General features: G+C 38.9%; 1 protein-coding gene across 1 annotated transcript in view; it reads left to right on the top strand.

The window, feature by feature from the left end:
• snd1 (staphylococcal nuclease and tudor domain containing 1) overlaps window positions 1–14,039 on the top strand; it is a 535,431-nt gene that overhangs the window by 46,300 nt on the left and 475,092 nt on the right. The window contains exons 6-8 of the mRNA XM_028814871.2: window positions 1,197–1,288; window positions 5,784–5,942; window positions 9,309–9,415. Coding sequence (XP_028670704.1) covers window positions 1,197–1,288; window positions 5,784–5,942; window positions 9,309–9,415 — 358 coding nt within the window. The remainder of the gene's footprint in view (window positions 1–1,196; window positions 1,289–5,783; window positions 5,943–9,308; window positions 9,416–14,039) is intronic.

The following is a 14,039-nucleotide window of genomic DNA, read 5'->3' as shown; positions in this document are numbered from 1 at the left end:
CGCTTATCGACACATTTATAAGACAAAAGACGCTGACGGAGAGGTGCGAACGGATTTAAGGTGGGCCGGGCTTACGAGTTTTTTTTTTTTCGTAAGCTTTGGTAATTCTAGTGTTAAGGTTTGCCAGAGTCCCAGGGTTTTAGGTATCGCTTTGTAATCCTTATCTGACTGATAAACCCTTATCGTACTGTATTTCAGTAGCTTTCTTTGGCGATTCTGCTCTAATTTCTTTTGAGGTATGGTATGCTGCTTTTTGAGGCCTTTTAACCATTGCTGGAAAAGTTCTATTTAAGCGATTTTTAGATTCAATAGGGCTAGGGTAGCAATCAGACTTGGATGTGTCTAATGTAATATAACCCATTATTATTTAAATTTGGTTTAGTTGATTGAATAAATAAGGGCGGGGATATACTTCACACTAGGTGATTTGTACGCTTGAGGATTCCGCTGCTACACAAGCAGTGTACTGATTGTACTTGTGCACGTATGTACTTTATGGAAATCCGGAGGATTCATTTTGCACATTTCCACATCCAATTTCAAAGAGCTGGTGATTTGATGCCAGCTTGTTCTGACAGGCATGTTTGTCACTATGGAGATGTTGATAATAAACAACGATGCTGATGTCCTGCACCAGATCTTGAGCATGCCACCCAAATTTTTGCTGGTACTACAACTCAGGTACACATCACAGTAATTTTTGATGATGTACACAGAGGATGTGTCAAAACAGCACTGAGAACACGTGGCAACCATGATGTGTGCATGTATTTGTTCTGAGAGTCAAGTATAACCTGGCCTTAAGGTGACAGTTACTTTTTCATTAAGTTAATATCGGTATTGATGGACTTTTTTCATTTAATAAATGAAATGCTCATTTGAAAACTGTGTGTTGGGTTTACTCAGGTTGTCTTTTGTATAATGCTAAATTTGTTTGCAGATCAGAATCAATTATTTGTAATTAATAAACAAAATTAGAGGACATCAGGCAAATACTTTAGATGGCACTGTATATATTTTAGGTTCTCGTGTCTCGTATTGCCCTGTAACCCTGCTCTTCTTTTTCTCCACTGCTTATAGCTGTGTAAAGTTCAATGAAATCATGTATTCCTTTTAATCTAAATGTGTTAAATATTTAATTTAACTATGCAATGATTTTAAAATGTAAGAGGGGAATTCCTTTCTTATCTTTTCAGCTATTATAGAGCATGTGCGGGATGGTAGCATTGTTAGAGCACTACTCCTTCCAGATTATTATTTGGTAACAGTGATGTTATCAGGTATTAAGGTAAGTTTCCATAATGTTTTCAGAAGCTATCAAAAGTTACTCATTAGTTTACTATAATTAAAGAAATACAGTGACCCGAAGTAATTTCCTCCATAGGATTGTATGTAAATACAATTAATCCATTCCGGATTGTACGAATTTTATGTGAATATATATTTTTTTAAAGATTTTTAAGCACAAAAATAGTTAATTATACCATAGAATGCACAGTGTAATAGTAAATTAAATGTAAAAACATTGAATAACACAGAGAAAACTAACATTGCAAGAGTTCACGCTATAGCCTTACGAACCGCTCGCTGTAAACACTTTTTTTTTTTTTTTTTTTTAAATGAGTTTTAAGCACTGGGAAAAAAAACGAACATTTGAAAAATCCTTAATTTATACAAAAACTAACCATAAACAACTAAGAAAACTAACCTTGCATGAGTCGAGTTCTGGCATGAAGGAAGTGAGGAGGAACTGGGTGGAGAGGAGATTACAGTTTTGAGGTAAAGTCTGTGACGATGTGCGTTCGCTGCATGCACCTATCTCGCTTCCAGGAGCCCTTAACACTAGAATTACCAGAGCCTACGAAAAAACTCGTATATCCGGCCCACCTTAAATCGCTTCTTAAATCCATTCACACCTCTCCGCCAGCATCCTTTGTCCTCTAAATGTGCTGATAAAAGACAAGCTGCCAGCAGCCGGCTATTCCATCCCCCCACCGACTTAGAACGTGAGCGAACTTTTCCCAGCTCATGCCTTGATTGTTTACCTGGGAGTGAAGTGGAGTTTTACAGTGGAAATGATAGATCGTTATTTGGAAGACACGCATGAAATGCGTGTTCCGTTTCTAAAGTAATCTGTGTAAACACATTGTTAAAACAGAAACTTTTTCATATTTTAGTAATAAATGTTACAAAATGTAGTAGGCATAAACTATAGAATATGTAAAGCCCGAGTTCCAAAGATCAAATAAACACTTTCACAAAAGCTTCAAGAATGATTCAACAGCTTCTGTGGCGTAGTGCGCTAAGATTTGCCTCTTAGCGCAGAGCAGCTTTTCCTTGCCTCACAGACATGAGTTCGATTCCCCGCTGGGGATGAAGTGTTGCTTTTTTTTCTTTTCTTTTAAACCTCAAACGGACATAAAATTTATCCATTGGTATGCACTGTCAGTTACTGAGATCGTTATATTTTCATGTGGGATGCTCCTTTTAAAATATTTTTTTAACAATTGAGACTGCAATTAACAGGAACAACTGTCCTTATAACTTATTTTTAAGATCCATAACACACAGACAGACAGAGCACTGCGTAATAGAGAGACAGACAGGCAGAGAAGTCACTAGATATATAAATAAACAGGGAAGCCACGTGTACTGAAAGAAAAAAAGAACAACATGTGCGTTGTCCCTGCTGCACTGAATAAGCGCAGGCGCTCTAACGTCACCCCTCCCCCGATCTTACTTAGAGATCTTACTTACGCTACGCCACAGAAGCTGTTGAATCATTCTTGAAGCTGTTGTGAAAGTGTTTATCTGATCTTTGGAACTCGGGCTTTACATATTCTATAGTTTATGCCTACTACATTTTGTAACATTTATTACTAAAATATGAAAAAGTTTCTGTTTTAACAATGTGTTTACACAGATTACTTTAGAAACGGAACACGCATTTCATGCGTGTCTTCCAAATAACGATCTATCATTTCCACTGTAAAACTGCACTTCACTCCCAGGTAAACAATCAAGGCGTGAGCTGGGAAAAGTTCGCTCACGTTCTAAGTCGGTGGGGGGATGGAATAGCCGGCTGCTGGCAGCTTGTCTTTTATCAGCACATTTAGAGGACAAAGGATGCTGGCGGAGAGGTGTGAATGGATTTAAGAAGCGATTTAAGGTGGGCCGGATATACGAGTTTTTTCGTAGGCTCTGGTAATTCTAGTGTTAAACCCGTCACCGTCGGTAATGTTACCGATGAGCACGACAGTGAGGCACTACAATGGAGCAAAGCGATGGTGCAAAAAGTGCCAAGTGCTTTTATTAAAATCAACAAAACAACAATCAAAAACAAAATCCAAATTAAGTGAAGTGCAGTGCTTTCAGAATCCTTCAATAAATAAATTATCCCATAAAAACAGAAGTGAAGTTTAAAATCTAATAGAAAAAAGTCTTCATTCAATACAACAAGGTTAAAACAATGCTGGAAGCAGTCTCTTTAAAAACAAGCCTGGTGCATTCTTTAACTGGTGACCCCTGCTGCCTTCCACGGCCAGCCGTCCTTCTTCTGGTCACTCCAGCTCCAGCTTCTTGGGCTCACAGTCCAGCAGCCTGCCTGCGAGCATGTGCTTGCTCGCTCGCTCACACTGGTTCTTTCCACACTGCTTACATCCTCACTCCACAACCTCCGTCTTTTCTTTTTCCTCCCTTTAGCCGCCTTGTGCTTCTATTTATGAAGAGGACGTGGCAGCTGTAGCACGGCAATTATTTATTTAAAACTGGCCTCTTGACCTGAGCTGTGGACCCGCTATACCACAAAGTCCCTCTGCGCAATGTGGTTCAGATCTAATTATGCAGATCCAGATCGTCAGGATGACTTTGATTTATGCGGGGACAATTCCAGTTCGGATCGAAGACGATTCTTCATGTCGGTTCGCACACTTCTCGATGGTCCGGGATTTTTTGGGTGATTTTTCTATGTAATAAACTTAAGTTATAGCGTAATGAAAATTGCATAATTAGATCTGGACCACCCTATACTGTACAGGGAGAGACTGAACACGTGCGTACAAACCGGAAGGGAAACAAAATGGAACACAAAGAGTTCACAGGGAGAGACTGAACATGTGCGGAAATCATCGACACGTACGAACCAGAAGGGAAACTGGCTTGTTCGTCACCCGAGTGTGTGGTCATGAACAGATGCAAAAGTTTGGCGAATTTTTCGGTCGTAACCCAATTTGTACGTGTTCAGAGACGTTCGTGACCTGAGGTTCCACTGTACTATGCTTTTTTTCTGAGTAGAACAATCCATGTCACTGATGAAAGTTGCTAGATGGTAACCTAATAAATCATTTCAGTAATATTAGCTAACTTCACTGACATATTGTAACTTTTCCTGGACTTCGTACCTTGTATAAGGAGTGTTGCCCTGGTGAATATGTATATGTATATGTATATGTGTATATATATGTATATGTGTATATATATGTATATGTATATGTGTATATATATGTATATGTATATGTGTATATATATGTATATGTATATGTGTATATATATGTATATGTATATGTGTATATATATGTATATGTATATGTATATGTGTATATATATGTATATGTATATGTGTATATATATGTATATGTATATGTGTATATATATGTATATGTATATGTGTATATATATGTATATGTGTATATATATGTATATGTGTATATATATGTATATGTGTATATATATGTATATGTATGTATATATGTGTATATATGTATATGTATATATGTATATGTATGTATATGTATAATATTTTTTTTTAGTCCAAACGCTATACTGAAGATATATAAAAATTCTTTACAGTCATTTATGTTAACATAAAGTACATACAAGTTTACTTCTTTAAGTCTTGTTTTTGTGCATTTTCCATCCATCCATCCATTTTCCAACCCGCTGAATCCGAACACAGGGTCACGGGGGTCTGCTGGAGCCAATCCCAGCCAACACAGGGCACAAGGCAGGAAACAATCCTGGGCAGGGTGCCAACCCACCGCAGGACACACACAAACACACCCACACACCAAGCACACACTAGGGCCAATTTAGAATCGCCAATCCACCTAACCTGCATGTCTTTGGACTGTGGGAGAAAACCGGAGCGCCCGGAGGAAACCCACGCAGACACGGGGAGAACATGCAAACTCCACGCAGGGAGGACCCGGGAAGCGAACCCGGGTCCCCAGGTCTCCCAACTGCGAGGCTGTGCATTTTCTTAAAACTCATATTTGTTTTAAGTTGTTTATGAAATTATGTTGTCTATTTCACATCTTTATTTCATCCCAGTGAAGGAGTAAAAATGATACAATATAATCGATGCATCTTCAATCATTTTTTGGTTGCTAAGCTACTTTAGCAGCAGAGTTAACAAAGAAGTGCTTTATGCTGTCTTTTAAAATGGACAATTAAGAGAGGCTTTGGGAAATACTCAAAGTAGTATGCATGTTATGTACATACATCAGTTTCTTGTTACTTGTTGAACAACTCTAGGATACATTGCTTTAAGGAAATTCTAAGAATTTGGATCAAAGAAAAGATCACTTTTTTCTTGTTTATGAGTTGAAGGCATTCATTTATGAGCACTTTAAAATATTTCATTTTTACCATTATGAAATCATATTTTGTTCTTAAATTGTTTTGGTGTTTCAGCTATTTGATTATTTTAATTAATATGTTCTTCCACTTAAGTATTAAGTATTGTTTTTTTTAGTCAAACTGTTTATTACATTTATTTATTGCAGTGCCCGATATTTAAGAGAGAACCAGATGGTACAGAAACCCCAGAACCTTTTGCTGCTGAAGCAAAATTTTTTACAGAGTCTCGGTTGTTGCAGAGAGATGTCCAAATCATTCTTGAAAGCTGCCCAAACCAGGTCATACTTGGCACAATTCTTCACCCGGTAAGCCTAAAACTGCCTTAGTAGATGAGGAAATGCAATAGAATTTGTCTGAAATGACAATGCAAAGACTTTAGTTAACAATATGCAGAAAAGCAGAGCCACTGTATAATTTAAATAAAGGGAACTTAAGCCTTTACTCAAGTAAAAAAAGTTAAAGCTTGGTTTTAACCTCCAAAGACTGCTGCTGTCTCAAAACCAATAAGGTCTTGAATTCCATAGGCTTTAAACCTGTATTTAGGAACAGCAAGGAGATAGACATGTGCAGAATGAAGAGCTCTGTTAGGCACATAGCAAATCATGCTTGATAATACCGTAGGACAAAGTTGGCATTGCCCATTCTTCCAGGCTTTAATGCTACACCAGGCATCTTAATGCAGCTGATTTAACAGGCCTCAAGCAGCACAAAACTTTCTCTTACAAGCTGGAGTTCAGTCACTTAGTTTGGAATGTATCAGGATCTGTCTGTACTTCATCTTTTAACAAAGGTGTAAATCAGAGTTGCACAGAGACCTTTGCAGAGGCTCTCTTTTGCAGACTTCTTGCGCTAGAAGACATGTAATGAACTTAAGCCAGAACAAAGGCATTTAATTCAAGGAATGATAACTCTGATGGACAGAAGAATTCTCCTATGAGGAGACTCTGATTTTGTAACTGGAAGTGACTTTAATCCAAACAGAAGTTATAAATTACCTTAAAATTTGCTGTACCTTCCTGAAGATTCTTTTTCAAGAGAACTCTGAGGAAGGTCTTGGGGGTTTCCCTAGGTTACTTAGCCCAGGTTCACCCCTGACCATACTCTCCTGACAATCTCTGAACCAACCTGTCTCTGAAACTAAAAGCCAATCAGCTGTTTCCCCCTCTTTGCTGTGCTGAAATACATAATCCTGTTCTCTTTGTGGATCAGAAAGCTAAGACCACGTCTGCCAAGCCAAAGCAGTATGCCATTAATCTGGAAAGGTTGTGAAGTAGCCATTACTTTGAGAAGGGAACTCCAGCATTTAAGCTCTTGTGCTAGAAATAGTAGTGCCATTCTCTGTGAAGTTGATGACCCAGCCAAGGGCCTAAGTGAGGAAAGCATCACAGACAAAGGATCAAATAGAAGAGAGAGAATCCTCCACTTGAACCCGGAGCAGCAAAAAAGCAATGACTCCACACAACATTGCACATCATCTTTCAAGACTTTATATCATAAAATATTTATTTGTTCCAAGATAAATTAAACTATTACTATTTTTACTTGCTAAAATTAATTAGCAAGTAAACAGCCACTATCAAGGGAAAATGAATTGTTTTAAATTGACGGTGGCACACACTACTTTTACTGTTCATCTGTTAAATGTAAAATGCAACGTAGCCTGGACGAAACAGAGTATTCCAAGTGGGTGTTTTTTGCTGGAGAGAGTGAAGAGTGGGAATAATGATGATAATATACAGTAAGTAAACCAATGTATTATTTTCCCTTGCCCTGAGCCAGACCCTCCCCACCGGAAACATGCATGCAGATTTAATACAAATGCTTCTTTAACTTTTCCGGTCAGTCTTAAATTCTTGATGTTAAATATTTGCAACCTTATTAGGCAACCAGCTGGCTGGAACTTCTTTATTCTTTTACATATTGGGTATGAACAGCACAGTCATTCCGATCCTGAAAAATAAAATCTATGGACTGTTGCATTTTTTTTTTAAAGTTCTAATTATACTGTATAAGGTATATGCAATCATGGCCGAAATTATCGGCACCCCTAGAATTTTCCCAGAAAATTGTTGCAATTACAAATGTTTTGGTATACACATGTTTATTTCCTTTATGTGCATTGGAACACCACAAAAAAACAGAAAAAAAGCCAAATCTGACATGTCGCACATAACTCCAAAAATGGGCCGGGACAAAATTATTGCCACCTTTTCAAACGAGCATCATATGCTTGAAATAGAACGATTTACCCACAATTTTGAACTCACCTGTGGCAAGAAACAGGTGCTGGCAATATAGCAATCACACCTGAAGCCAGTTAAAATGGAGAAAAGTTGACTCAACCTTTCTGTTGTGTGTCTGAGTGTGCCACACTAAGCATGGAGAATAGAAAGAAGAGCAGAGAATTGTCTGAGGACTTGAGAACAAAAATTGTGGAAAAATATCAACAATCTCAAGGCTAAAGTCCCTCTTCAGAAATCTTCATGTTCCTTTGTCCACTGTGCGCAACATAATCAAGAAGTTCACAAGACATGGCACTGTAGCTAATCTCCCTGGACGTGGACGGAAGAGAAAAATTGATAAAAGACTGCAGTGAAGGATAGTCCGAATGGTGGATAAACAGCCCCAATCAAGTTCGAAGCATATTCAAGCTGTTCTGCAGACTCAGAGTGCAACAGTGTCAGCTCGAACTATCCGTCGACATCTGAATGAAATGAAACGCTATGGCAGGAGAGCCAGGAGGACCCCACTGCTGACACAGAAACATAAAAAAGCCAGACTGGAGTTTGCCAAAATGTACTTGAGGGCGAATGTCTTGTGGACAGATGAGACCAAGGTAGAGCTTTTTGGTAAAGCTCATCAATCATTCTTCCGTTTACAGAAAACGGAATGAGGCCTACAAAGAATAGAACACAATACCTACAGTCAAACATGGTGGAGGTTATAAGATGTTTTGGGGATGTTTTGCTGCCTCTGGCACTGGATGCCTTGACTTTGTGCAAGGCATCATGAAATCAAGACTACCAAAAGATATTGGTGCACAATGTAGGGCTCAGTGTCAGAAAGCTGGGTCTGCGTCAGAGGTCATGGGTGTTCCAGCAGGACAATGACCCCAAACATACCTCTAAAAGCACCCGTAAATGGTTGAAGACAAAGCGCTGGAGAGTTCTGAAGTGGCCAGCAATGAGTCCGGATCTAAATCCGATCAAACACTTCTGGAGAGATCTCAGAATTGCTGTTGGGAGAAGGCGCCCTTCAAATCTGAGAGACCTTAAGCAGTTTGCAAAAGAAGAGTCGTCGGAAATTCCAGTTGAGAGGTGTAACAAGCTTGATGGTTATAGGAAGCGCTTGATTTCAGTTATTTTTTCCAAAGGGCGTGCAACCAAATATGTTGAGGGTGCCAATAATTTTGTCCAACCCGGTTTTTGAGTTGTGTGAAATGATGTCAGATTTGGCTTTTTTTTTCCTGTTTCTTTGTGTTGTTCCAATGCACATAAAGGAAATAAACGTGTATACCAAAACATTTGTAATTGCAACAATTTTCTGGGAGAAATGGTGCATTTTCTGGGAAAATTCCAGGGGTGCCGATAATTTCGGCCATGACAAAGTTTTACTCAGAAATAGATGATGGAGTAGTATTTCTTTTTTTTTTTTTTTCTGTCCTCATACAGAATGGAAATATTACTGAGCTGCTGTTGAAAGAAGGCTTTGCTCGATGTGTTGACTGGTCAATGGCAGTTTATTCTCAAGGAGCTGATAAACTTCGTGCAGCTGAAAGGTATAAAGTTGTGTGTGTGCATGGTTTGCATCAGCAATTTTTTTTTTTATTTTGGGCGGGGGGGAATTACTATGTACATTTTTGTTATAGTTAAAATGTTGCTTTTCCTGTCACTTACCTTTTTTATATTCTTTGCAGTATCTTTTAAACTTGCGTGTAGTAGAGGGAATCCTATGCATACATGCTTTTACGTATGCCATCTTTCCAATTGATGTCTGTCTGAATGTTCCCAGATCAGTCAAAAGGTTTAGGATTGTATACAACCACATTTTGAATAGTTACTTTCTAGGACCATATGGACAGGCTAGGCTACCACGAAATCCGGAAATCTGCCCCCACCGATTTTAATCTCCTTGAAACATGAAAAATGTAGGTACTTTTTCTTTCTTAACAGATTTTGACCAAAATTGTTAAAAAGGAGTTTTCTGGGTCGCAGATTGTGAATATGAAATTATTTCTTCAAAATGGGTTGGGGCTTTACTTTTTCTTTAATTTGAAAACTATTTCATTGAAATGGTTCATTCATCAGGTGATTTTGACCTTAACACTGTTACCCTCCAACCTCCCCAAAATGTTTCAAATGCATTTTTCTTATTTGCTTTGTTTATAGTGTATCCAAAGGTTTGCTTCAGAATTGATTGTTAATGTACTGTATAGGTGCAGGCAACATTCAAGTCATTATTGCTTCTCTCTTTTAGGCACTTTCCCTCCACTTCACACTATCATAGAAGGGACATTTTTAACTCGCATTACTACAGGAGATGTGTTCGTTATACTCATTCCTATGATGCCCACTGACATATGTTTAGCTTTTAAGTGGCTGCACTATCCAGTGTGACTTGCATTTACTATGACTGTAAATACAGCTCAGAGTAGCAGGCATTGGTCCATGCATTTCCCATGGCCAAATATGTTGATTGCTTCAAAGTGGGCATGTGAAAGCTGTTATACATTTATATACCTGAGGGGAAAACCAAAATAGTGTATATTGCAAAGCATTAATTAATTAATTAGCCGTAATGCACACATGTAATCAATCACCAACTTTATTTAAAGTGCAAAAGCACTGTGCAGCATGGTCCCAATACACTGTACAAATTAGAATACATGAGACAAGATATAAAATAAACAAATAAAAACAAATTAAAATAAAATGACATCAATGTTAAAGTAATAGTAATTAAATAATAAATAAAATTGGAATAAAATAACATTAAAACTTTAAATGTTAAGGTATGTCAACAAAGGAATAATAAGGAATATTTTAAGGATGATAGACCTAACTGAATTCTACGCCACATTATAATGAAGGGCGTAAATGGGGGGTTTTTGTTTTGATTTTAAAATCTGAATTGAGTGTGCTTCTCTTACACATAATGGCAGGCATTCCAAAAATAAGGTGCACAATAGGCAAATGCTCTTTTACCAACTGATTTTTTTCTTAGCCAAGGGAATGACCAAAAGATCAGCATTAATATTTTACAAAGTCAAGGAACATGGTGCCACTTTCACCACAGTTGCCAGACACCAACAAAATACTTCTCAACAGCCGTGTCTGTGCCAGTGGTCGCATTGAAGTCATCCATGACCAGAGGAGTGTCACCTTGCGGGCACCTATAAACCTCTGAGCAATGTTGAGAATAAAATGTCTCCCTTACCGAGGCGTCATGCACCGCGGTCGGAGCATACACTGAGACAACAGACAAGGCACACAGAGAGCGCTTTAACCAGAGTCTCATAATGTGCTTGTTGAAAGGAGTGACATTGGACACCATCAGGAGGAGCTGATACGCCACTGCAACAGCTACTCCCCAAGTATGACAGCCATCAGAGCGAACAGACCAATAAAAGGTGTACCTTGCTATGGAGATCTGGCCAGTCCCAGGTCCGTGCACCTCAGAGAGTGCCGACACTGACATGCAGAGTTTACAAAGCTCCTCTGACAGCAGTGGAAGATGATCAAGAAGCTTTTAGTCCTGAGTGTGACATTAAACTGCATCCTGCACTTGCAGGGAAAACTTGCAGTTGCTGGAGGTGGCAGAGTTAAAGATGCTAAGATTTGCATTGGGTGTGATGAGGATGAACAAGATTAGAAATGAGTCCATTAGAGGGTCAGCTCAAGTTGGACAGTTGGGAGACAGTCAGAGAGGCGAGATTGCATTGGTTTGGACATGTGCAGAGGAGAGTTGCTGAGTATATTGGGAGAAGGATCCTAAGGATAGAGCTGCTAGGCAAGAGTAAAAGAGGGAGGCCTAAGAGAAGGTTTATGGATGTGGCGAGAGAGGACATGCAGGTGATGGGTGTAACAGAACAAGATGCAGAGGACAGAAAGATATGGAAGAAGATGATCCACTGTGGCAATCCCTAATGGGAGCAGCCAAAAGAAGAAGATTGTTTCAAGTGTCAGTCTTTGTTTTTGCTGGAATGGAACAGAAATTACTTTGCTTATAAGATAAGGTAAAGTTCATTTTCCACCAACTTGTTTATTTGTGAATAGCTGAAAGCATGTGGATTTTACACCATATCACTATTTCAACTTTAAAAATGGCACACACATTGAATCCAGGAAGTCATTTTTTCTCAAAACAAAGTTAATCATCTTGATGCTTACAAAAAATCACAATGTATTAAATTCTTCTCACTTGTTAAAATGTTTAAGGTGTAGTATTGCTTAAAATAAGATTTTTTTTTTCCCAAAACATTTTTCCTAAATAAAATATTAACACCCTTTCTAAAAACAGGTCAAAATATCTGTTGTCCGTTTTGTTTTTTAAGTGAACATATTTTGAATTAAGAATTATTAAATATTTTGTTTTTAAACAAAACACACACATGTCTTGGTAAAGGACAATTTAGTATGGACTCTTAGTACTAGGGTCCTGTACCATGTAAGCCATTATGGATGTAATTAGAAGTCCTGCAAAATGATAGCTTTTATTGGCTAACTAAAAAGAATACAATATGCAAGCATTTGAGGCAACTCTGGCTCTTTCTTCAGGCAAAATGTAATGCAGAGACTGTAATTACCTGTGTTTATATAGATGCTAGGACAGATACAGCATTGGAAAACCTTTAAGTGAGACATCTTAGATGTAAAAAAATTAATAGACCTCTCCAGGCTAAGATTCATTTAGCAAGAGAGGAGAGCACTGTATAGGCAGTATCTTTTGATAAGATAACTGTCCAACAAAGTCTTTTTAATCGGTGTTTCTGCACAATGTGAATCTGTAGTCGGTGTGAAAGAAATACCGGAGCACACAACAAAGGTTTGGGGCAGCCGCCCATATATTTTCCTTGGCTGCAAAAGGCTTAAATTTGTGTACAATGTGTACAGATTAGAGTCTAAAACAGAACTGTTTAAGTATGGAGGATGAGGGGTTTTTATATGTGGTTCGGATGAATTGACATCCTCGGGGCCGGGATAGGATGGATTTCACATGGTTGGTCTGCAGAGAGAAAAAAGAGAGGCTTAGTGCACCCCACCGCCCCCTGGCCTGGCATGGAATTGCCATTTCTTGGTACCATTGGTTGACTCCCAAACGCACGTGTGTGACATGGCCCCCACCTTAGCCTGGATCCATCAGGTCTGGCATATCTGGCCGAGATGTCGTGACACTTCGATAGGGCATCAGCATTGGCCTGTAGGTTACCCTGGCAGTAAAGGACCGAAAATTTGTACGGCTGGAGATCCAAGAACCACCTCATGACCCGTGGGTTCGACTCCTTATGGAAGGTCATCCACTGCAGAGGCGCATGGTCCGTTATCAGGGTGAGCTCACGGCCTAAGAGGTAGTACCTCAGCTGGTCGATCTCCTGTTTAACCACCAGGGCTTCCTGCTCCACTGTCATGTACCTGGCTTCGCGGTCCAACAGTTTCTGGCCGAGGTACATGACTAGGTGTTCAACTTCATCAACGCTTTGGCTCAACACGGCACCAAGACCTGTGTCCGTAGTGTCTGTCTGGAGGATAAAAGGTAAAGAAAAATCAGGAGTTTTCAATACAGGAGTTGACACAAGTGCCTGCTTCTAGTCACTAAATGCAGCTTCCGATTTAGCATCCAATACCACATTATCTGGGCACCTCTACTTTGTGAGGTTCGACCAACGACGGCACTAGCTCTGAAACACGGGACAAATATTTTTGTGTGTTTATAAATATTATGGTGACCCCAAAGTTACAATCAAATTTTCATTAAAATTTAAAATGCAGAAATAAAAATGGACATTAAATTGTGTCCAGAATTAACATATTACAGATCCTATCTTGTATTGTGCCTCTTCTTCACCTTTGAGCCACTGCCCACCAAAAGGTCTGTGAACATCACTGGTTATGATAGTGGTAGTCTTGACTTATGGGGCATCACTCTGAGTAAGTGGCAGCTGCAAAGGATTCTCGGGGCTAATGGGCTCTAGTGACGAAGTTAGTCACTTCGTTGATGATCAGTTGAAAGGTGCTAGAAGACTGCATGGCTATCACTGGGTGTACACAAAGTGTGCATGAATTACATAAATTGAGGGAATGTTTTAATTAAAACGTGCACATATTATACATTTTTCCCATGATTTATTATTTTTTATTCTACCCATGTCCTTGGTGGGGTTCCATATGTATAAGTGTGGATCA

The sequence above is a fragment of the Erpetoichthys calabaricus genome, chromosome 1, assembly GCF_900747795.2.
Source record: "Erpetoichthys calabaricus chromosome 1, fErpCal1.3, whole genome shotgun sequence".
NCBI lineage: Eukaryota > Metazoa > Chordata > Cladistia > Polypteriformes > Polypteridae > Erpetoichthys > Erpetoichthys calabaricus.
Note: the sequence above shows the minus strand (reverse complement) of the source record. Positions and strands in the feature narration are given on the sequence as shown.